This window comes from Capra hircus, chromosome 4 (genome assembly GCF_001704415.2).
Source record: "Capra hircus breed San Clemente chromosome 4, ASM170441v1, whole genome shotgun sequence".
NCBI lineage: Eukaryota > Metazoa > Chordata > Mammalia > Artiodactyla > Bovidae > Capra > Capra hircus.
Genome location: NC_030811.1, coordinates 88072777 through 88097248, shown reverse-complemented (window position 1 = coordinate 88097248; position 24472 = coordinate 88072777). Strand labels below are relative to the sequence as shown.

At 39.8% G+C, this 24472-nt stretch overlaps 1 protein-coding gene across 1 annotated transcript in view; it reads right to left on the bottom strand.

Moving 5' to 3' along the window:
* Nucleotides 1–24472, bottom strand: part of LOC102174202 (multidrug resistance protein 1) — an 84626-nt gene that overhangs the window by 51421 nt on the left and 8733 nt on the right. The window contains exons 3-4 of the mRNA XM_018047305.1: nucleotides 23313–23507; nucleotides 22710–22881 (exon numbers count right to left, since the gene is read on the bottom strand). Coding sequence (XP_017902794.1) covers nucleotides 22710–22881; nucleotides 23313–23507 — 367 coding nt within the window. The remainder of the gene's footprint in view (nucleotides 1–22709; nucleotides 22882–23312; nucleotides 23508–24472) is intronic.

The window sequence follows — 24472 nt, the reverse complement described above, 5'->3', positions numbered from 1 at the left end:
TTCCAACTTAAATCCCAAATCCAGGGACTTATCCTCCTTCTCCTGGACCACATCAACAGTCTTCTGAGCAGTTCAAATTTTTAATGGCTTTCATCCATTCACTGGACCAATTACAGACAGAGAAACGATTTTAAAATATAAAGTAGACAGTCATTCCCTTGTTTAAATCCCTCAACTGCTTCCCTGTGCCCTTGGAGTTAAATCCTGACTCCTTACCAGGACATGCAAAGTAAATTAAAGTAAAATTAAAATTGAATAAAATTCAGAAAAGTATTTCTGTCATATTCTGGAGAGTTTAACATAATTATATCCATATTTTGAGAAAATATTTCTAAATTTTCATTTTTTAACAGATAATTGATTTTTAAGTTTTTTAATGTTAAAAAAAAAATCCAGTGAGGGCTACTTTGGTTTTTCAAAGTTTATTATAATTTTTGAAGACCTGGTTACTTATTAGTATCTACTTACAAAAAAAAAAAAAACACTGCTTAATTGAATTAGCTTAATACCAGAATTCAAACTCTATAAGAATGCCAGAATTTAATATATGAATAATGCTAGAATGTATAAAGAAATCAGCCTGAGCACTGATTAACAAAGATATTTTTCTATTTTTTATTCAAAGATTAGAGAAGGAAATAGCAACCCACTCCTTAGAACCTTAGGGCATCAGGTTGTAGTCTTCAGTCTACTCCTGTTATTCAAGAAAAGGTAATTTCAAATTTTCTAGGGGACCTTTCAAAGACAGAGTCCAGTAAATAACATCTTCTGAAGAAATAATTCTACACAGAATATGAATCTTTGAATATAACTGTGTAAGCCCATTTGCTTGTTAAAAAGTTGATCACTATCTTCTCTAAAAAACAAAACAATCTGTATCTAATTACTTCAGTTCAGTTCACTTGCTCAGTCATGTCCGACTTTTTGCAACCCCATGGACTGCAGCACATCAGGCCTTCCTGTCCATCACCAACACCTGGAGTCCACCCAAACCCATGTCCATTGAGTTGGTGATGCCATCCAACCATCTCATCCTCTGTCGTCCCCTTCTCCTCCGGCCCTCAATCTTTCCCAGCATCAGGGTCTTTTCAAATGAGTCAGCTCTTTGCATCAGGTGGCCAAAGGATTGGAGTTTCAGCTTCAACATCAGTCCTTCCAATGAACACCCAGGCCTGATCTCCTTTAGGATGGACTGGTTGGATCTCCTAGCAGTCCAAGGGACTCCCAAGAGCCTTCTCCAACACCACAGTTCAAAAGCATCAATTCTTCGGCACTCAGCTTTCTTTATAGTCCAACTCTCACATCCACACATGACTACTGGAAAAACCACAGTCTTGACTAGATGGACCTTTGTTGACAAAGTAATGTCTCTGCTTTTTAATATGCTCTCTAGGTTGTTCACTCCTTCCAAGGAGTAAGTGTCTTTTAATTTCATGGCTGCAATCACCATCTAATTACTTAGATCTAATTACCTAGATCTCTCCATTAAAAAATACTTTCAATTCCTTTAAACTTTCAGTGAACTAAAATAAGATTTATCCAAGTTTTGAAGATTGGACTTGACACCTTTCCCTCCTTACACTCAGGTTATACATCATTATAGTTTTTCATTGCTAATAATATCTTCTAAAATTATCATGTTCTTCAATTTTGGATGCCATTAACCAAGAAGTATTATAATCGTGTTATTTTATGCAACAGTAATAAAGGAGTTTAATAGAACACTCCATATACAGCAGGGACCCAAAAGGCTACAGCCTCAATATAAGAAGCATGTGCACCATGGAAAGTGGCAGCAGGAGAACCTGCTTGTCTCAGCCTTGACAAGAGATGAAGGGTGGGGGGGAAACATGTCCCCTGGGAACTGGAACCATAAAAGGCAATGCTTATACAGGTCTGAAAAATATGAATTCACCAGTGTGGTCAAAAACTCCTAGACAAAGAATATAATGTACACGGGCTCAGGTTAATAGTGCCCCCAGTGAGTGGCAGAAGCAAACACAAATCCTTCCTGCAAGAACTCAGCTTCTCTGTCCAGACCCACAGCAATTGTAAGATGGCTCTGACTGTAGGATTTGTCTCAATTTCAGAGACGATGAAATGCAAGAGAAAAATGTGCATCCTAGAACTGACGGAATACTACATGTTCTCTAACTGCTCCCTGCTCTTCACAGGAAGGCCATGTTTACCCCTGAACTGCCATCAGGTACCCAGGGGCCTTCCCGTACACTGCTGGTCTGCAGAGCTTATTACACTGTTACTGGACTTGCTGTGTAGACAACCACACACTCTATACAGAATGACAGTTTTGCTTTTTGTCTAGCAACCTAATAACTTTTCTTCTTTATTGTTATTATTCTTACTGTTATTTTTTCTTTAATTTTATTATCTTGTACCAGTACAACCCTAAATAGAAATAATGCTAGCAGACATATTGTTTCATTATTTTAAAGTAATACTATTAACATTTTACCCTTTAATAAAATTTCCTGTAGGTATCTGGTACATATTCTTTATTAAATTAAGAAAGTTTCTGTCATGAATCATCTGTAATTAATACTTTACCTCATCCATCAAAACAAAATGTCTTTCTTCCAATCTACTAATGTGGTTAATGATATTCATGGATTTCTTAAGTTAAATCATCTTTGCACTTATGGGATCAAGCCATCAGGTTCAGAAATTTTTTTTAAATCTGATGACAGTTTTCACATTGATTCATTTAGCAAGTAATTTATCTAGACTTTCTGCATCTATGCATTAGATGAAATTGTCTTATAATTTTCCTTTCTCATATACCTGCTATCTTGTTCTGATATCAAGGTTATACTGGCCTCATAAAATGAACTCACAACTTTATAATATATGTTTTTTTCATTCAAACAATCTCTGTAAGATGGGGTTATCTCTTTCTTGAAGTTTTGGTAAAATATGTCTGGAAAATTATCTGGACCTGGTGGTTTTTGCGTGTTTATGTGTGTATGTAGATGGAGGGCAAAAGACGGAGAATTTAAACTGGATTCAATACCTTTAATGATTATGGTTCTACTCAAGTTTTCATCTTAAGTGAGAATTTTAACATATATTTTTCTGAGAGATCATCTATCTCATCAGGGATTTTTAATTACTGGTATAAAACTGTAATTCTTAACAATCTGTAGCAGCGTTTTTCCTTTTCTCTTTCATTTTGTTCCTGATTAAACCTGCAAAATACTACTTCATTATTTATCCATATTTTCATAAAAATTAGTTTATGATTTTTTGTCAACCCTTTGCTTCTTTCGATAAAGGACAGAAATGGTATGGACCTAACAGAAGCAGAAGATATTAAGAAGAGGTGGCAAGAATACACAGAAGAACTGTGCAAAACAGATCTTCATGACCAAGATAATCATGATGGTGTGATCACTGACCTAGAGCCAGACATCCTGCAATGTGAAGTCAAGTGGGCCTTAGAAAGCATCACTATAAACAAAGCTAGTGGAGGTGATGGAATTCCAGTTGAGCTATTTCAAATCCTGAAAGATGATGCTGTGAAAGTGCTGCACTCAATATGTCAGCAAATTTGGAAAACTCAGCAGTGGCCACAGGACTGAAAAAGGTCAGTTATCATTCCAATCCCAAAGAAAGGCAATGCCAAAGAATGCTCAAACTACTGCACAATTGCACTCATCTCACACGCTAATAAAGTAATGCTCAAAATTCTCCAAGCCAGGCTTCAGCAGTACGTGAACTGTGAACTTCCAGATGTTCAAGCTGGATTTAGAAAAGGCAGAGGAAGCAGAGATCAAATTGCCAACATCCACTGGATCATGGAAAAAGCAAGAGATTTCCACAAAAACATCTATTTCTGCTCTATTGATTGTGCCAAAGCCTTTGACTGTGTGGATCACAATAAACTGTGGAAAATTCTGAAAGAGATGGGAATACCAGACCACCTCATCTGCCTCTTGAGAAACCTATATGCAGGTCAGGAAGCAACAGTTAGAACTGGACATGGAACAACAGACTGGTTCCAGATAGGAAAAGGAGTATGTCAAGGCTGTATATTGTCACCCTGCTTATTTAACTTCTATGCAGAGTACATCATTAGAAACACTGGGCTGGAAGAAGCAGAAGCTGGAATCAAGATTGCCGGGAGAAAGATCAATAACCTCAGATATGCAGATGACACCAGCCTTATGGCAGAAAGTGAAGAGGAACTCAAAAGCCTCTTGATGAAAGTGAAACAGGTGAGTGAAAAAGTTGGCTTAAAGGTCAACATTCAGAAGACAAAGATCATGGCATCCGGTCCCATCACTTTATGGGAAATAGACCGGGAAACAGTGGAAACAGTGTCAGACTTTATTTTTCTGGGCTCCAAAATCATTGCAGATGGTGACTGCAGCCATGAAATTAAAAGATGCTTACTCCTTGGAAGGAAAGTTATGACCAACTTAGATAGCATATTCAAAAGCAGAGACATTACTTTGAAAACAAAGGTCCGTCTAGTCAAGGCTATGGTTTTTCCAGTGGTCATGTATGGTTGTGAACATTGGACTGTGAAGAAAGCTGAGCGCCGAAGAATTGATGCTTTTGAACTGTGGTGTTGGAGAAGACTCTTGAGAGTCCCTTGGACTGCAAGGAGATCCAAGCAGTCCATCCTAAAGGAGATCAGGCCTGGGTGTTCTTTGGAAGGACTGATGCTACAGCTGAAACTCCAATACTTTGGCGACCTCATGAGAAAAGCTGACTCATTGGAAAAGACTCTGATGCTGGGAGGGATTGGGGGCAGGAGGAGAAGGGGACGACAGAGGATGAGATGGCTGGATGGCATCACTGACTCGATGGACATGAGTCTGAGTGAACTCCGGGAGTTGGTGTTGGACAGGGAGGTCTGGCGTGCTGCGATTCATGGGGCCGCAAAGAGTCGGACACGACTGAGCGACTGAACTGAACTGAACTGAACTTTGCTTCTTTTATCTTTATTTTCTATTAAAATGTTTTTCCTCTTAATCCTTTATCCTTCTTATACTTACTTTTCTCTGTTATTCTTTTTGTAACTTCTTAATTTAGCTGCTTAGTTCATGATTTTTCAGCAGTTTTTAAATGTCTTCTACCAAACACCTTAGTGCTACCACTGGATACGGATTCATTTTTAATTTAAACCCTCAGCTTTAGGAAGAGAGAGCTCCCTGGTGCTCAGAGTATTATAAATTCAGACTCTAGCAGCAGATGAAGGTGAGGCTTGCACTTTTGATTTCTACAGAGAGATGCTTTCCCTTGGCGTAATAACTAGGCAGAATCAGATAAGATTTGTTGCCCCACGTTGGTAAACAGATTCTTTTTCTGATATACTTCTCCATTGAGAAAAACTGGAAATGAACGCCAAGTTCAAAATTTCATTCTGTCTCTACTCAGACATTTATTCAGAAAGTACTTTGCTGAATACACTCTTGAAACTGTACCCTCATTACTCTAATGGAGTATTTAACTTCCCCAAACAATATTTACCCCAACTGGTACATTAGATATGTTGTTGACCTGTGGTTGTTTATATCCGTCCCCTCCCCCTGCCAGAATTTAAGCTCCAAGAAAAGAGGGGCTTCATTTGAGTGGTTATTTGCAAGGCAATGAAGCAAGACTTCCCATTTTCTAGTCAGACTCATGTTAAGGCAAAAGCAAAAACCTTTGCAAGAAATGAGATAGAGTACAGATATTGCTTTCCTCTGAACTATGATAGGTACATAGCCATCACAAATTCTCTCAGAGGATATCTTTATGGGTATGAAATATATCATATGAGAAAAGTACACTCCAAACATAGTGTGTACATTTTAAAGAGTATACAGTGAGCACTCATGTAAGCACAGCTGAGGTCATGAAATACAACAATGTCAGAATCAAGATGCCCCTGCCACGTGCCCCACTTTTACCACCAACCCCTCACCTCCCCCAGAAGTAACCATTATTTTGACTTAATGACCCCATCCATCTACCACAAAATACTCATTTTTAGAGAATTAAGAATTAACTTGATGGAGAAAAATTATCATCAGAGATATTAATTATGTTTCAGCCTTAAGAAACTATTTTTTCTCACTACCCACCTAGGAGACTCTAGAAAACACTTTGAATTAGCAGATATAAGAAGAATTACAACTGGAATCACAACTTTTCTAGAATATTAATTATGCTGCAATATATTCAAGAAGCTGTTTAAGGAAATATATACATCAGTCATCACCATCAACCTGAAGGGCATTTGAGATGACAGAATTTAACATCTCTGCCAACTTAAAAAAGGAGACTCAAACCTTTCAAGTTCTTTCTTTTGTCCTCCAAATGAAATCACAGTTCTAATAGCCGCTAAGACCTCTTCAGCTACTGCTCCAGCTTTTGCATAAGCCAAAAGTTCTTTATCAGTATATGAAGACAGTATCTGTTTAAAAATGCAATTGCAGATAATTTAAATTTTTTAACAAGTTAATTTTACCTTTTGTACACAAATGCCACTGGTACATAGTATACTGTAATGTATATTAATCTTTTACTTGTCTTTGGTTATGAAGTCCTATTTTTTAGTATATATATTGTAGCCATTTCTTTTTGGACTGAGATGGTATATAATAAAGTAAAATTTCAACTTTCTCACTGTACCCCATGGATTCTCATACAAATAAATAAATCTGGGACTTTGGGGGAGATTTTACATCTTAAAAAAAGTGTATACTCTAAACGTCAATAAATACAGAAAATGGGGCAGTATATCAAAAACATAGGTATACTCAACATAGCAATTGCTAATTATACTCTGGTTCAGAAACACCAAGGTAGGAGGCCAGGAGAACACGGGGACCAAGCACTGTGCAGTGACAGGACCTCAGGGAGGTTTCAAATGGCAGGGAAGCAGAGCTCCTTCCAGCAGGGTTTCTTAGCACCACATTAGGCCACCATGGAGGCCTCTTTTATGGACGCTCTTTGGTTTTTCTGTTTGGTCCCTGAGCATCTGTTCTCTGGAAGGAACAGTACCAGGTCCTTTATATACACAGGATCTCCTTCACCGATTCTTCTCAATTATACCAAGAAGTAGGCATTATTTTCCCCCCTCAATACATGAGGAAATGGAACGAGAAAGAGGTCAAGTCGTTTGCTAGTAAGTGCAATATCTAGGATTTAAGGCTTCACAGTATGAATCAATGGCCACTGGAGTGAATTTCTCTCTAAAACCAGCCACCGACATGTGTGGAATCCCAGAGGGCTCTGTGAGTAAAACTGTGAACCGATGAGGGCAAAGGACCACTATTTTTACCTGAAATGCTTGACTAGTCAACCGTCTAAATATTGCACACAAGAATTCAAATCAAATTCTGAGTAAATATATTATACTCTTTCAATAAATAATTTATAGTATCTGTGGACTCATTTGTATAAGCAATAACAGCCTATTCCTTCTTGTCAGAAAAAGTTCTATGCCTTCTTATTATAAAAACAGTCCATGCCTTCTTCTTATAAAAAGTTCAAAGCTGTTTTGACTTTAAGAGTGCATTTCTTCCTCTGCTGCGTGCGAATGTAAAGGAGCTACGGCAGATGCAGGAATGGGTGGCTGAGGGCAAACGAACCTTTACCAACCAGGCTCCACGGCAGATGTTGCACGGTGGGCACCTTCCTCTTTGGTTCCCCAAACAACAACCCACCGATGCTCTAGACCTTCCTGACCTCTCAGAATGACCCGCCTAGGGCTGCCCTATCACATCTGCCAGAATTGCTCCCAGCGCTGGGCCTGACCCAGGGAGATCCCTGTCATCCCTGAACAAGCAGGTCTCAATAAGGCAAGAGGTGCCTACAATACAGTTTAGCTCTGCTTCTCTGCTCTTCTTGAAAACCTCAGCCATCAACCACACCAGCAGCAGCTGACAACAGAAGATTAGCAGAACCATTTTTGAATGAGGAGTTTCAAAATGTGCTATTCTAATTTATTGTTGAAATATCAAGTACCATTCCAACTGATTCAATAAACCTGGCTTCTCTATGACCTTCCATAATGAAAAGCATATCCTTAGGCAAGACTACGGTAGAATGTTCATGAAGTGTTTTGTTTTTAACAGATCATGTCTATTGAAAGAAAAAAAACACTTTTAAATACTCTCAGGGATGTGAAAAGTCAACTTTACTGTTCCTCTAATATAAAATAACAGAATGGTGATAGTTCCATTATTACAATCAACCACCTAAACGATATCAAATTTTACTAACTCATCCCTTCTGCCAAAGGCTGCTGATTTTTTTTTTAACAAAGCCTAATTGTACTAGTGCCAGACACATGAAATTGTTATTGCTCTTAAGTTAAAAGCTAACACAGGCCACTATATATTGTTGAAACTAATACATTCAGAAGCAATAGTTTTGTCCATGACAGATGTTTTGGCCTTCATCTTTGTCCCTTTTTTCCAGTTCTCAGTGTAGGTCTTTATTTCATTTTGTTTGGGATAATTTATACATGCTTTATTTTTTTAAACTTGTTATTCTGAGATAATTGCAGACACAAAGGCAGTTCTAAGGAAGACAGTCAGATCCCATAAACCCTTTACCTGGTGTTCCCCAAATAACAACATCTCTAACATCTCTTCAGAACAAGATCCCAGCCAAAAATTTAACACAACATTAATTCAATGTTATTCAGATTTACCAGTTTTACATGCACTCATGTGTGTGTGTGTGTGTGCGTGTGTGTGTTAGTTCCAAGCAATGTTATCATCTGCTAGATTCATGTGACGACAGTCACAATACAGAACAACTCCATCACAAGGATCCCTCAGTCCTGCTTTTTGTAGCCACAGCCACCTCCTTTCCTGCTCCTCGTTTCTCCTCCCCTCCACACCATCCCTAACACCTGAAAACCACTAAGCTGTTCTGCCTGTTATTTTGTCATTTCAAAAATATTATATAAATAGAGCATAATGTATGTGACCTTTCGGGACCGGCCTTTTTCACCAAGGACAAATCTCTAGAGGCTCATCCAGGTTGTGTGTGTATCAGTACTACTTTCCTTTTTATCATTGGATGTACCACAGTTGCTCAATCAGTAACCTGTTCAAGAGTGTCTGGGGTTGTTTCAGTTTGGGGCTATTACCGATACAGCTGTTATGAACACCTGAATACAGATTGAGTGAATCAGTTCAGTTCAGTTCAGTTGCTCAGTTGTGTCCGACTCTTGGCAACGCAATGAATCGCAGCACGCCAGGCCTCCCTGTCCATCACCAACTCCCGGAGTTCACTCAGACTCATGTCCATTGAGTCAGTGATGCCATCCAGCCATTTCATCCTCTGTCGTCCCCTTCTCCTCCTGCCCCCAATCCCTCCCAGCATCAGAGCCTTTTCCAATGAGTCAACTCTTCTCATGAGGTGGCCAAAGTACTGGAGCTTCAGCTTTAGCATCATTATTTCCAAAGAAATCCCAGGGCTGATCTCCTTCAGGATGGACTGGCTGGATCTCCTTGCAGTCCAAGGGACTCTCAAGAGTCTTCTCCAACACCACAGTTCAAAAGCATCAATTCTTCGGTGCTCAGCCTTCTTCACAGTCCAACTCAATACATGAACATAATTTTTCTTAGATAAATGTCCAATACAACTGCTGGATTGTATGGTAATTGCATGTTTAGTTTTATAAGAAATCGCAAACTATTTTTTCAGGTTGAATACCATTTTACACTCCTACCAATAATACACGAGTGACCCTGTTTCTCTGCGTCTCAGCAGCATTTGGGGTTTCACTTTTATTTTAGCCATTTTGGTAGATGCATAATGCTATCTCGTTGCAGTTTAATTTGCTTTTCACTGATGACTAATGTTGTTAAACAACCTTTCATGTGCTGACCTCCCACCTGTATAACCTCTCTGATGACGTTTGTTTATCTCTTCTGCTCATTCTCTAACTGGTTCATTCGGGGTTGCTTTTTTCCCTTAATATATATTTTTTTTATTGAAGTATGGCTGACTTACAGTGTCTCAGGTGCACAGCAAGGTGATCCAGTTATACATAAACACACATTATTTTCAGATTATTTTCCATTACAGGTTATTACAAGGTATTGACTATAGTTCCCTGTGCTATACAGTAAACCTTTGTTGCTTGTGGCATATTTATTTTTTCATTAGAAATCTAGCATTCTATTTATACTAAGTCAAACAACTGGAATCAAAATGTCATCAATTTTTTTCAGTTAGGCAAAAGTTTGTAAGTTTTCTAAAAAATATATATTTATATATTGATTTATATATCTTATATATATATTTATATATATATGTATATATACAAAAGCTTTTCTACTATGCTCGATAAAGGCTTGAGAAAGAACATCCAAAAAAAAAAGAGATGGAGAAATTGGAAAACACAAACTAAATGAAATGCCAGCACTGAATAAGAAATAGAAAGTGAAACAAACTGAATAAAATTAAAGATTGAAGGGTTAATGCAGCCACAGTAGGGTAGTGGAGATGTGCCTGCAAACGGGTCTCTCTGCTCGGGCTGAACATGCTTGCAAACAAGGCGTTCTGCCAAGGAGTCTGGACACAGCCTTGAGTTTAATGGTCCCTTGCAAACGAGGGAACATTCCCTTCTTGTCATAAGAAGAAAGAAAGGGCTCTGGACAGACTCTGCAGTAGGCAGAGATTTCACTCCCCTTGCTGTACGATAACATGTATGCACCTGTGCTGTACTGAAAAGGCTTATTCATGCAGTCTGGAATTCTGCCTAGGGGGCTTTATAAAAATAAACCGCAATTAGTTTTGCGCAGTTTTTTTCCTCCGGCCGGAGCGGTGTATTGTCTGTCTCTTGTGTGTCTCGTGTGTTTTGTCTTTGTGTCATTTCGCTTGCAACACCTGGCGCCCAAGGTGGGGCTCGAGTGAAACCGAAAGGGTGAGTAACCCCGGGGGGATTTTAAATCCATAGCAGGGGAACTTTTGGGAAAATCATGGGGAATTCCTCACCCTAGCACGGGAACTTTCGGAAAATCATGGGGAATTCCTCATCATCATTATCGACACAATACATGGAGTTAGTCAAAGGACTTCTCCACTCCATAGGCATTAAGGTCTCGACTCGTCGATTGAGTGAGCTCTTTCACTTGGTGGAGCAATATTGTCATTGGTTTCAATATCAAACTAAGTTACAGTTAAACTTGAAGGAGTGGAAAATAATTCAAAAAGAATTGAGAAAGCAATATCAGAAGGGTAATGTGATCCCTTTGAAGTTATGGACATTGTGTAGTGCTACAACACAGGCTTTGACCTTGCTCTCTACTGATAATGAAATTAAATCTAATGCTTCAAGGAGGGGAGAAATAATTTATGAGGATGTGTCAGACATTGGTGGGGCTTCTGCATCGCCTGAAGGCAAGGATACAAATGAGCCTCCTCCTGTAAATGGTGAAACATCTGATAGTTCAGAATCAGATTCGGAGGCTTCTTTGCTTTTGTCAGAGGAGGGCAAAGAGATTAAAGAAATGACCCATCTATTCTGGGAATGGTGGAAATCCCATAGGGAGGAGAAAAAATCTACACCTTCTGCTCCTGCTTGTGCTTCTCTTTCCCCACTGCGGTTAATCGGCCCGATGTGGGTAGGGAACATTGTCGGTTCGCTTTTCCTTTGTCTATGCTTCATGATGATGACTTGCCTGCTCTCCCTGGGGGGTTTATCGATCCTCCACAATTGTTTCCCATCTAGAGACAGCAAAATGACAATGTGATAAATGTTCAATACACTCCTTTGGAATATAAATTTTTTAAAGATCTTAAAGCTGCAGTAGCGCAGTACGGTCCTCAATCTCCCTTTGTTTTGGCTATGCTGGAATCACTGGGAAAAGGCAAATTGTTCATTCCGTTAGATTGGGAATCTATTGCCCAAGCTGTCTTGGAGGGTTCTCAATGGTTGCAATTTCGTAGCTGGTGGGAAGAAGAAGCTAGAAAGCAGGCTCAGATTAATGAGGGACAGAATCCCCCTGGTCCTCTCGAGGACAAGCTAATGGGAGAGGGCCATTATTGGGCTTTAAGAGAACAGGCTCAGTACTCTGATCAGGACTTACAACAAGTCCACCAGGTCTTTTTACGAGCATGGCGCCATGTGGTGCCTACTGGCCACACCCAGCCCTCCTTTGTTAAAACAATGCAAGGCCCCAATGAGCCATATACTGATTTTCTAGCAAGGTTAAGGGTAGGTGTGGAACGGGCTGTAGGGAGGGATGAGATTTGAGAGATATTATTACAAACTTTAGCATTTGAAAATGCAAATCCTGAATGCAAGCATATACTGGCACCATTAAAGGGACAGGGTGCATCTATAGCTGAATATATCAGAGCCTGCTTGGGAGTAGGAGGAACTGAGCATCAGGCTAATGTCTTTGCTACAGCCTTGGCCAAAGCTATGAGACCACAAAAGGGAGGTAACTGCTTCCATTGTGGAAAACCTGGTCATATGAAAAGAGAGTGTCGGAAATTAAAAGCTGATCAAAGTGCAATTCCTAAAGACAGATCTCTTGCTGGGAAGAATAAGACTCCTCCTGGACCTTGCCGTCGGTGTGGGAAGGGGCTTCATTGGACTAATGAATGCAGATCTAAAACAGACAAAATGGCAACCCGATACCGGGAAACCATCCTGCGGGCCTGAGTCCTTGGGGCCCAGGAACAATACCGGGGACTTCGCCTCCTTGCCCTCCTCTCATCCCATCTGCCCCAACCCTATTCCCTCCCAACAACCGTTACGAGTTGATGCCCCGTTAAAAGGACCTCAGATGATGATTTCGGACTTACGGTCTGCTACTTCAGGGAGTGCTGCTGCTGATTTGCCACTAGCTGATAATGTTCTTTTGTCACCAGGGGGAGGCATTTACAAATTAAAGACAAATGTATTTGGACCACTGCCTAAAGGCACTTTTGGCTTGATATTAGGAGGCCGTAGCAGCACAGCTTTGAGAGGTCTAACCATAATTCCTGGGGTAATAGACTCTGACTATGTTGGGGAAATTTTAATTATGGTCTCTACTTCTACCACGCTTTCATTGTTAGCTGGGGAGCGTATTGCTCAAATACTTCTCCTACCTTATCACCCCTTTTTGGCTCTTCCTAATGAACGAAGAGGAGGATTTGGAAGTACTGGGCGACATATATTTTGGGAAATGCTTATCAAAGATTCTTGCCCTGTTCTCTCCTTGATTATACAAGGAAACAACTTTGAGGGACTAGTAGACACAGGGGCAGATGTTTCAGTCATTTCTTCTCAACAATGGCCCCAAGATTGGGAAAAAGAAAAAAGCCCTCTAATGCTGACGGGACTGGGCTCCATTGCAGATGTCTGGAAGAGTACCCATCCCTTGCAATGCCAATTCCATAATGGAAGATCAGTGTTTGTTACCTTTTATATTGTACACATACCTATCAATATACGCGGAAGAGATCTTCTCTCTCCTTTGGGGGCTTCTGTAACCATTCCGTTGGAAAACTAGTAGCCACTGCTCAAATTCCTCGAGCACTCCCATTAAAATGGTTAACTAATACTCCAAAATGGGTTGAGCAGTGGCCATTACCACAAATGAAGCTCGAGGCATTAAAACAATTAATACAAGAACAACTTCAACTTGGTCATATAGAGCCCTCTACCTCCCCCTGGAATTCTCCTGTTTTTGTTATAAAAAAGAAATCTGGAAAATGGAGAATGTTAACTGATCTACAAGAAGTTAATAAATGTATTGAACCTATGGGAGCATTACAATTGGGACTCCCCTCTCCAGCTCTTATTCCTCAGAATTGGTCCTTAATGGTGCTAGATCTTAAAGACTGTTTTTTTACTATTCCCCTACAATTGCAAGATAGAGATAAATTTGCTTTTACAGTTCCTGTTCTTAATCATGCTCAGCCTGTTAAGCGTTATCAGTGGACAGTCTTACCACAAGGAATGATAAATAGTCCTACCTTATGCCAAGAATTCGTAGCTCGCTCTTTACAATCCCTCCGTTGAGAATACCCCAATTATATTCTATATCATTATATGGATGATCTCCTATTAGCAGCTCCTAATATTGCTGAACGTGATGAATTCTTTTTAAAAGTACAGGAGGCTTTAAGACTATACAATTTGCAAGTAGCCCCAGAAAAAATTCAAAAGGACTTTCCTATTTCGTATTTAGGGACAATATTGGAACAACATAGAAGAAGGCCTCAAAAGTTGCAAATTAGAAGAGACCATCTCAAAACCTTAAATGATTTTCAAAAGTTATTGGGAGATATTAATTGGCTACACCCAGTACTTGGGATTCTTACTTATCAATTACGACATTTGTTTTCTGCTTTAGAAGGAGATACAGCTCTGGATAGCCCCCGGACCTTAACCCCATTGGCTTTACAGGAACTTCAATTTGTTGAGCAACGACTAAATGACAGCTTTTTGACTTACTTACATGCATCTCAATCTATTTCATTTATAATATTTCATACCCCTTATTCCCCATCTGGTGTAATTGCTCAAGAAAAAGGATTAATAGAATGGGTTTTCTTACCTAACAGTTTTTCCAAAAAACTGACTACATATACGGATAAATTAGCCTTCCTTATACAGAAAGGTCGCCATCGTATTTTACAATTATCAGGATGTGAACCACACCAGACTGTTACTCAGTTAACAACTGCTCAAATATCTCGATGTTTACAATTTAATGAAAACTGGCAAATTTCTCTTACCTCATATCCTGGTTCATTTTCTAATCATTATCCGTCATCTAAATTGATTGATTTTCTCCAGACTAACGCTATAATATCTCATTTCCCAATTTCAGATGTTCCAGTTAAGGGGCCCACTATTTTTACAGATGCAAATAAAAATACTGCTGGATATTGGACCCCGGAAAGTTCCAGGGTTCTCCCCCACTCATTTCCTTCTGTACAGCTCGCTGAATTGTGGGCTATCTATTTAGTTTTGCAAGATTTTCCCCAACTTCCTAGTAACACTGTTTCAGATTCTCATATGCTGTTCTCTCTTGCCTACAGCTTCCCCATGTCTCCCTTCCACTGACCCTTAAAACAGCTATAGATAAATTGTTTTACCAAGTACAACAATTGCTCTTGCAGCATTCAGAGTTAATTTTCTTTACTCACATCCCTGCACATTCTGTCCTTCCTGGACCCTTATCATTCGGAAATGCTACAATTGATGCCTTACTTTATCCTATAGAAGCAGCAAAACAAGAACATCTCTTACAGCATACCAACTCCAGAAGGTTACAAAAATCTCATGCTGTTACTCGAAAACAAGCTCAAAATATTGTTGGTTCTTGTTCCATATGTGCACGCTTTGCTTTGCCGTTGACCTCACCAGGTGTCAACATGAGATGACAACAAGCAAATCAGATATGGCAAATGGATGTAATTTACACTTCTTCTTTTGGACAACAAAAATGTGTGCATCATATTATAGATACTTGCACACATTTTCAATGGGCCACTGCATTACATTCTGAAAAGGCTGACGCTGTAATTACTCATTTGTTATCTTGTTTTGCAGTTATGGGATTACCAACTGAACTGAAAACTGATAATGCACCTGCCTACAAATCCGCAAAATTAGCTCACTTTTTATCTCAATACCATATAACTCATACTTTTGGTATTCCTTATAATAGTCAAGGGCAAGCTATCACTGAAAGAGCTAATCGTACCTTGCGTGAATATCTTGAAAAAATAAAAAAGGGGGAACAAGAGAGATTTATGAAACCTAAAGACATTCTGAATAAAACCTTACTTACCCTAAATTTTTTGAATGTTTGGAGTAAGGGAAATCTATCAGCAGCAGAGTTGAATTTTCACGGGAAAGAAGAGGATAAGCAGATCTTGAATACGCCTATTTGGTATAAAGATAAAGAGAAAGGTTGGATCCCAGCATCATTAATATATTTGGGACGAGGGTATGCTTTCATTTCTGTTGATAATTACAGGTTTTGGACCCCAGCAAGATTGATCAAAATCAACAATGGCTGATCCCTTTGTTCAAAAATTCGAAGAGCTTACTATGCAGAGAAGCTTTACTTTCCATACAAGGGAAGCAACACCTCCTGCGTGGGGTCAAATGAAGAGGTTGACCCAGGAAGCAGAGAAGACGTGAATGAAGGTGGGGCAACCTCTGAATCCTACCAACCTTTTGCTTGCCATGATGGTGGTGGTGACATGTCAGGTAATCTGTGTATCGGCAAGTAATCATACATACTGGGCATATATACCTAATCCCCCATTAGTAAGAGCAGTTTCCTGGGGGGAACCAGAAGTGCAGGTATGTACTGATGAGACTGCCTTCTTTCCCCCGCCAGCCTGCGGGGGAATAGAACAACTATCTCATCATAAACAACAATATAATATTAGTAATTTGACCATTGCAGTGGAAGGTATTCCTTTGTGTATAGGGGGACACCCCTTTTGTCTGTCCACCAAGGAACATTCTCATCATTCCTATAATACACGGGGGGTAAAGTATAATAATTACCATTCTGCTACTTTTACTGTGCTTGTTTCCACCAGGGGCTTTAACACCTTGACAGAACTGATAGACTTTCATAATGAAATACATATGTCACTATGTCCTGTTAACTTTTTTGCTCCATCTCTAGAATATTTGGAATGGGAACATTGCCGAGGTCATCGATCCTTTAAAGTCATGAATTATTCTGGGTCTATCATTGTAGATTGGAGTCTAGATCATGGGCAATTCTTAGAAAAATGGTCAAATAAATCTCTTAGGTGGCATCGTGCAAATAGCACTTTGATGGGCAATGGTAATGAAACAGTTAAATGGCAGAAATTTTCACTTGTTCCTCCTCAATTACAATTGCAAGGATATCCGCACATTCAAGGAGATATTTGGAAACTATGGGCAGTTTCTGGTAATCTCACTATCTGGTCAGCAAACTATACTTTGGATAGTGGTGACTCTTCGCGTCCATTCCATGTTAATTTACATGCTAATAAATCTTATTCCACAATGGCATGTGTAAAATATCCTTTTGCATTGTTATATGGGAATTGGACCTGGAATGATACTGTGGGGTCTGTGTTATGTGATTATTGTAATCTAACTCAATGTGTAAATCAGTCTTGGAGGGGAGAATTTGAAAGACGAGCCTATAACTCCAATTTCTCGTAATTGTTAAGGCTCGGACAGAAGTATGGTTACCTAGAAATCTGACTCGGCCGTGGTCACATTCTTTTGCTGTTTCTCATCTAGTAACCGCTGTACAGACTTTGCTACACCGATCTCGACGTATGCTTAGTGTGGTCATTGCTTCGATTCTAGCAGTCGCGTCAGTAACTGCAACAGCAGCAGCGGCAGGTCTTGCATTACACCAAGGAATTCAAACAGCTGATTTTATTCGGGACTGGCATAAAGGCTCTCATTTGTTACGGCAACAACAGCGAGATTTGGACGCATAACTTGCTACCGACGTGCTCAATCTTCAACACACCGTTTCCTGGCTTGGAGATCAATTAGCTGTTTTATCTACACGAAGTGTGTTGAAATGTGATTGGAATTCTTCTCAGTTTTGTATAACACCTGTACCATTTAACATGAGTGAAGGATGGGATGAAGTAAAACGATCCTTGACTGGGCATCCAAATCTCACTATGGAGATTATGGACCTGGAACGACAAATTTTGTCTACTTTTAGCAGGACTTTACCTGACATTACGGGGTCTGATTTGCTGAAAAGTCTTCAAGAGGGAATGAATAATTTAAATCCATTAGGACGTGTATCCTCACTAATTGGGACTACCTTTGGGAACACTGTGTTTATATTACTTTTATGTTGTGTTGCTTTTCTAGTTTTCCGGCGATGGCAGAAAGGGAAACAACTAAAGCGCGAAGCAGAGAAGATCCAGACCATGCTACAATTTATAAAAGCAAAAAAAAAAGGGGGAGATGAAGGGTTAATGCAGCCACAATAGGGTAGAGGAGATGTGCCTGCAAACGGGTCTCTCTGCTCGGGCTGAACGTGCCTGCAAACGAGGCGTTCTGCCAAGGAGTCTGCACACAGCCTTGAGTTTAATGGTCCCTTGCAAACGAGGGAACATTCCCTTCTTGTCATAAGAAGAAAGAAAGGGCTCTGGACAGACTCTGCAGTAGACAGATATTTCACTCCCCTTGCTGTACGATAACATGTATGCACCTGCACTGCACTGAAAAGGCTTATTCATGCAGTCTGGAATTCTGCCTGGGGGCTTTATAAAAATAAACCACAATTAGTTTTGCACAGTTTTTTTCCTCCGGCCGGAGCGGTGTATTGTCTGTCTCTTGTGTGTCTCGTGTGTTTTGTCTTTGTGTCATTTCGCTCGCAACAAAGATCATTATACAGTCCAGTGGTTTTGAAACATGGTGGCTTATTAGAAACATATCTGGAACTCTGGAGGAAAAAGGCAATACCTGGGCACTGGTAGTTTTCAAAAAATTCCAAGATAATTCCAATATGTATCTGGATTTTAAAAAGTGATTACAGGTTTTTCTATTAAATAGTAGTTTGGGTGATTTTTTTTTTAACTATCAAATTTTGAGAGTTCCTTATATATTAGATAAAGACTAATCCTTTGTCAGATATGTGATGTGCATGTTACTTTTTTCCCAGCTTATAGCTTGTTTTTTCATCTCCTTTACATGGTTTTCACAGAGCAAGAGTTCCTGCTTTGGGGGGAAAGCAGATAAAGTCTTCCTTCTTCTAGGGGAGACTGTATAAAATTGGTGTCAATGCCTCTTTAAATGTCCAGTAAATTTTTCCAGTAAAAGTGGCCTGTGCCTGGAGAATTCTTTTTCAGGAGCTCAGAACTTACTGAATAGATTTCTTTAATCACTATTTCATCTTAGTTGTTCTGGATATCACAATATGCATAGGTGACATAAAAATCTACTGGTATCAACATTTTACCACTTATAATTTTGGGTTCAATCACCAAATATGATTTAGAAATCTCTTGGGAAAAGAAAGGCCCAAATTCCTGCTCTTTCTGTTGTTCCTTTTCCCTTCCTGATGCTCCAATATGCCTTGTATCACTTTCCTTCTGTTTGAAGAACTTCATTTAGCCAGTCTTTAATAGGAGGGATGCTAGTGGAAAGTTCCTCTATAGTCTTCCATGGTCTGGGAATGTTTTTATCTCCCCCATCATCCCTAAAAAATACTTTAACCAAGTATCCACAGTTGACAGGTCTTTTAAGCACTTGAAAAATAATTTGCCATTTCCTTCTGGTCTTTATGGTTTCAGGTAAGAAATATATTGTCATTCAAATTGATGTTCCCTGTAGGTAATATGCTGTTCATCTTTAGTCAATTTCAACTTTTTCTGTCTTTAGTTTTCAATGATTTAACTATGATGTGCTTTAGCATGGATTTCTTTGGGTTTATCCTGTTTGAGGTTAGCTTAGCTTCTCGGAGCTGAAGGTTTGCCTTTCACAAACCTTGGACATTCTCAGCAATTATTTCTTCCAGTGTTCCTTCAGCCTTACTTTTCTCCTTTCTTTTGGGACTCTGATGGTCACAAATGTTCCATATGGTACTACTGTCCCACAGGTCCCTGAGGCGCTTTCATTTTCTGTTTCATGCTGGGCGACTTCTGTTGTTCTGTTTCCAGTCCACTGACTCTATCCCGTCCTCTCCACTCAACAAGAGTAACCCCTCCATCGTGACTTTTGTTCTACAGCTGTACCTTTCAGTTATCTAATTCCATTCTGTCCTTTTTTCTTAATTTCTTTTTCACTGCTGATATTGTCTATTTCTTTTTGTTTTAGGATAATTTATAATTGATTAGTGAAGCATTTTTCTGATGACTATTCCAAAATCCATGCCAAACAATACTGACATATGAATTGTATCAGCACTTGTCAGTTAAGCGTTTTTTTCTCATTCAAGTTGTGATTTTCGTTAATTCTTGGTATGACAAGTGGTCTTCTTTTAACTATATTTTGGGTGTGGTGTCTATTATGTCAGGAGACTCTGGGTCCTATTTAAAGTCTTTTACTTTAGCAAGCACTTACCCTTTGAGGATTTAGCATATAATTTTTAACCTACTTCTCTGAGTTGTGGGTCAAGCAGCAGTTTTACATTCAGAGTGTTTGTGGTATTAGTTTCCTCAGCATGGTTTGTCTCCAGTTGCTGGGGCCCTTGCTTCTGCTACCTCAAGGTGTCAAAGTGTTCTTAAGGTTGGACCCCCTCATGTAGCAGTAGGATATGGTAGTTTCTCCTCCCTTTGCCCCCTAGCTGACCCAGTGTCTCTGGGCGGGGTTAGACAATTGCATGCCAAGATCAAAAGAGGCTTTCTGGAGTAGGAAGCTTGCTGGGGCCAAGCCTCTTTCTGTTCTGCCTTCTTGCCCCTTTGCCTCTGAGTTACAGAAGAGAGCCTCAGAATCACAGGGACAAAGCAGCTTCCTCCACTGGGCCTCATTTCTTTTTTAATAAAACTGACAACCAGACAATTAACCTAGATGTCCATCAGCAGACGAATGGATAAGAAAGCTGTGGTACATATACACAATGGAGTATTACTCAGCTATTAAAAAGAATACATTTGAATCAGTTCTAATGAGGTGGATGAAACTGGAACCTATTATACAGAGTGAAGTAAGCCAGAAAGAAAAACACTAATACAGTATACTAATGCATATATATGGAATTTAGAAAGATGGTAATGATAACCCTGTATGCAAGACAGCAAAAGAGACACAGATGTATACAACAGTCTTTTGGACTCTGTGGGAGAGGGCGAGGGTGGGATGACTTGGAAGAATGCCATTGAAACATGTATATTATCATATGTGAAATGAATCGCCAATCCAGGTTCGATGTATAATACAGGGAGCTCGGGGCTGGTGCACTGGGGTTGACCCAGAGGGATGGTATGGGGAGGGAGGTGGGAGGGGGGTTCAGGATAGGGAACACATGTACACCTGTGGCAGATCCATGTCAATGTATGACAAAAACCAATACAATAGTGTAAAGTAATTAGCCTCCAATTAAAATAAATTAATTTATATTAAAAAATTTTTAAAGAAAATATTAAATAGTATCTGAAGTAATGCATAATTAATTATTAAAAGATTAACTTACTGCTTTTCCCCCTAACTTCACTAGAACAAACATCAATATATTTTAGAACAGTTTTTCAGCAAATACTGATATGAATAATCTGCCACCTGCCTTGCCTAACATGCTAGTAAACAGAAAAATCAATTAACACAAAGGCTTTTGCCAAATATTTCAACAGAGATGCAGTTTAGCCACCAACAATACCATTCAAACATTGTGTTAGTCTGAACAATACATTAATAAGAATTCTCAGAACTTCAATTTCTTCCTCTGTTAAATGAGATGATGTCTAAACTTTACAAGAACATGTATTTCATGCCTTTGAAGAAGAAGATAATATGATGGAATGAGGGGGAAAATATTCTGTAATATTCCACAAACGTCTACTTCACATGTAGAAAATATAATAGCTAAATATTGCAAAAAGTGTAACTAACATTTACTAATTTGGGGGGAGATTAAGATATGTTGTTTTATACTCTGAAATTCCCTGGGATTTTTTAACCTAAAAACAGTGGAATCTGGGTAACAAGGTCCTATTGTATAGCACAGGAAATGGTATTCAATAACCTGTGATAAACCATAATGGAAAAGAATATGAAAAATAATGTATATATATATGTATATCTGCATTACTTTGCTGAGCAGCAGAAATTAACACAACATTGTAAACTAACTGCATTTCAACAAATTTTTTAAAAAAGAGAAAAAAATATGTATTTGCCTGACACAGTAGATACTTTAAAAAATGGCAGTTACCGTTTATAACAGCAAAACAATACCCATCCCACAGGGTTAAATTTTTAAACTTCTTAATACAGCCTGATTTGTTTTGTGTTAGGCTTGGGTTTGCTTGGCCTTCCGTTATTCTACATCCTTTTGCCATGTGAATGTGTAGCGCTCTCTCTCATTTCTCTTTTTCTCTAAGAAACTACATACCAGGCCAATCTCTCCACAGCCACCTACACTTACAGGAAATCAATTTAGAATGAACACCACACCCAGTCTCAAGAGGAAGGCCTCCCTGCGGACGTGGGGAGGGCCATTTGCATTGCTTTGCTTTCGTGACAGAGAGGGAACCACAGACCTCAGATGTACATGCATAAGGGGCTAGAAAAAACCTCTTTTTAGAAAACTGTCTTCACACCAATGGGCTTAAGTATGTATAAACACAGAGCCATTTATAATACTGACAATACTGTTCTGCCAACAAAATAAATAAAATCTACAAAACACGGACATCAATAATAGTGACTGAATGGGACTTACGTGTTAGTCACTGAACTTGAAGCTCTACTTGTGAACGTGGAACTGTCTACCGGGGACACAGCTCTCCGAGAGCCGAGCATGCCTTCTGCATGAAGGCAGAGAAGGAGACGGGAAGCTCCATCTTTCCCCTCCCCCAATAACAGCACAGAGTCTGGGTGGGGACAGCTCAGTGAGCTCACATCTGCCTATTCCCACTGATTGTGAACAGAAGATTTAACACCAAGATTGAACAGAAGATTTAACGTCATCGTCAGTGTCGGGGTCATCATGTGACAAAAACAGCCTCTACTGGAGGAGCTGTGGGGTGTTTTTTGAGGGTGGAGAAGTTTAATAGCCTGGATTCACAGGCTTCACACCTACCTTTGCCCAGATAGCAGCTGACAGGCCAAGAACAGGACTGATGGCCAGAATCACAAGGGTGAACTTCCAACCTTTTGTAAATCCTATTATAAAACCGGTGAAGAATGTCGCCATTGCCTGAAAGAACATTCCGATTTTGTCACCAATTCCTTCATTAATTTTGGAGATGTCACTGAAAGAACAGTGTTAGAAATAAACATCAGGATTATGAACACCAGAACTTTTCTCCTGAATCTAGTTGAGTGTTTGTTGGTCTCAGTGGGGGGTAAATCAGTTTACATCTAGGATTTTGCTCAGGAACGTCCCCAGCAAGTATCATGGCGCCGCCCTAATGCTCACTCCCACAGGATGTCTTGGGTCTGGCAAGTCCAACCCCTCATTCACTACCAGTCATGCAGGACCTCTTCATGCCCTGCCAGGGTTCTGGGAACAAAAAGACGCACGAGGCACGATCAAGACTCAGAAGGAAATTAGTTTCAGAATTACTTCTGAGGGATGGGCATTATCTCCAGGGATCACCTCCTGACACATTTTATGACCTTGCTTCCATTTTAAAAGAATAAGAAGCACACATCAGAGTTCAACACACACCCAGGTACTTACTCTGTGAGGCGGGTGTTAAGTTCTCCAACGTCATGCACATCAAACCAGCCTATCTCCTGTTGCATGATGGCATGAAAAAACTGTTTTCTGATTCTGTGTACTTGTCTTCCAGCAGCCAGACACCAGAACGAGACCTGGATGTAAGCGGCAATAAGCACGCCAGCACCAATTCCAGAGTAATAATAGTAGGCGTACCTGGAAAACAGCAAGAAAGCTGCACACACGCCACTTTCTCATCAATGCACTGTCCCCAGCAGACCACCCGCCCTGCCCTTTTCAGTCATCTGGCAACCTTGCCCTCCTTCAAAGCAGTGCTGATGGTCAGCATCCAACCCCGGCCACCCTGGTAGAATGTCATGGTGAAGAGCGTGCTTTCTGTTTTGGCTCAAATCCCAGCTCTTAACTGCTATACAGGCTGACTTCACCTTTTGAAGTCCCAGTTTTCTAACTGGCAAAATGAACATAAGAACTGTAACACAGTGGGACTTCCCTGGCGGTCCAGCAGTTAAGATTCTGGGCTTTCATTGCCAAGGGCATGGGTTTAATCCCTGACTGGGGAACTAAGATCTCGTATGCCTCATAACATGGCCAAGAAAAAGAACAGTAACACAGTAATATATAAAAACACTTGCGTCTGTGCCTGGCACCCAATTAGCATGTAGAGAATGCCAGTTATTGTGAAAGACGTGAGTGGTGCCTAAAAGCATCACAGCATTAGGTGAGGTCAAACAGTGTCATCCTGCACACCTGGATTATCCCTATATCAGCTGATGAACACTTGAGATGGTTTCTGCACTGAAATGGGCAATGGAAAGAAGGGACAGAACTTGCCAGAAAGTGAAACCAAGAGATGGAGATGGTCACCTGACCTTTTGGGTTATTAATCTGCCAGACAACTGAGAATAAAAAATGTTTTTATACCATTTGCCCAACTGGCCATCATGAGGTACCCTGAAATGCTTAATGAATCAAGTAGCAGGGCCCCCCAGTTTAAATTCTAACAATAAAAAGAATGAGCATCTTCTAAAACCAGATCCTTGATCAACTAGAAATGCCAAATTTGTATTTCCTTATCTGAGTCTTCATACAGAAAAAAGCAAACAACTCATGTGCCTCACTAAGCAATTACTTTTTAGGTAGAAACAAACATTCAAAAATGA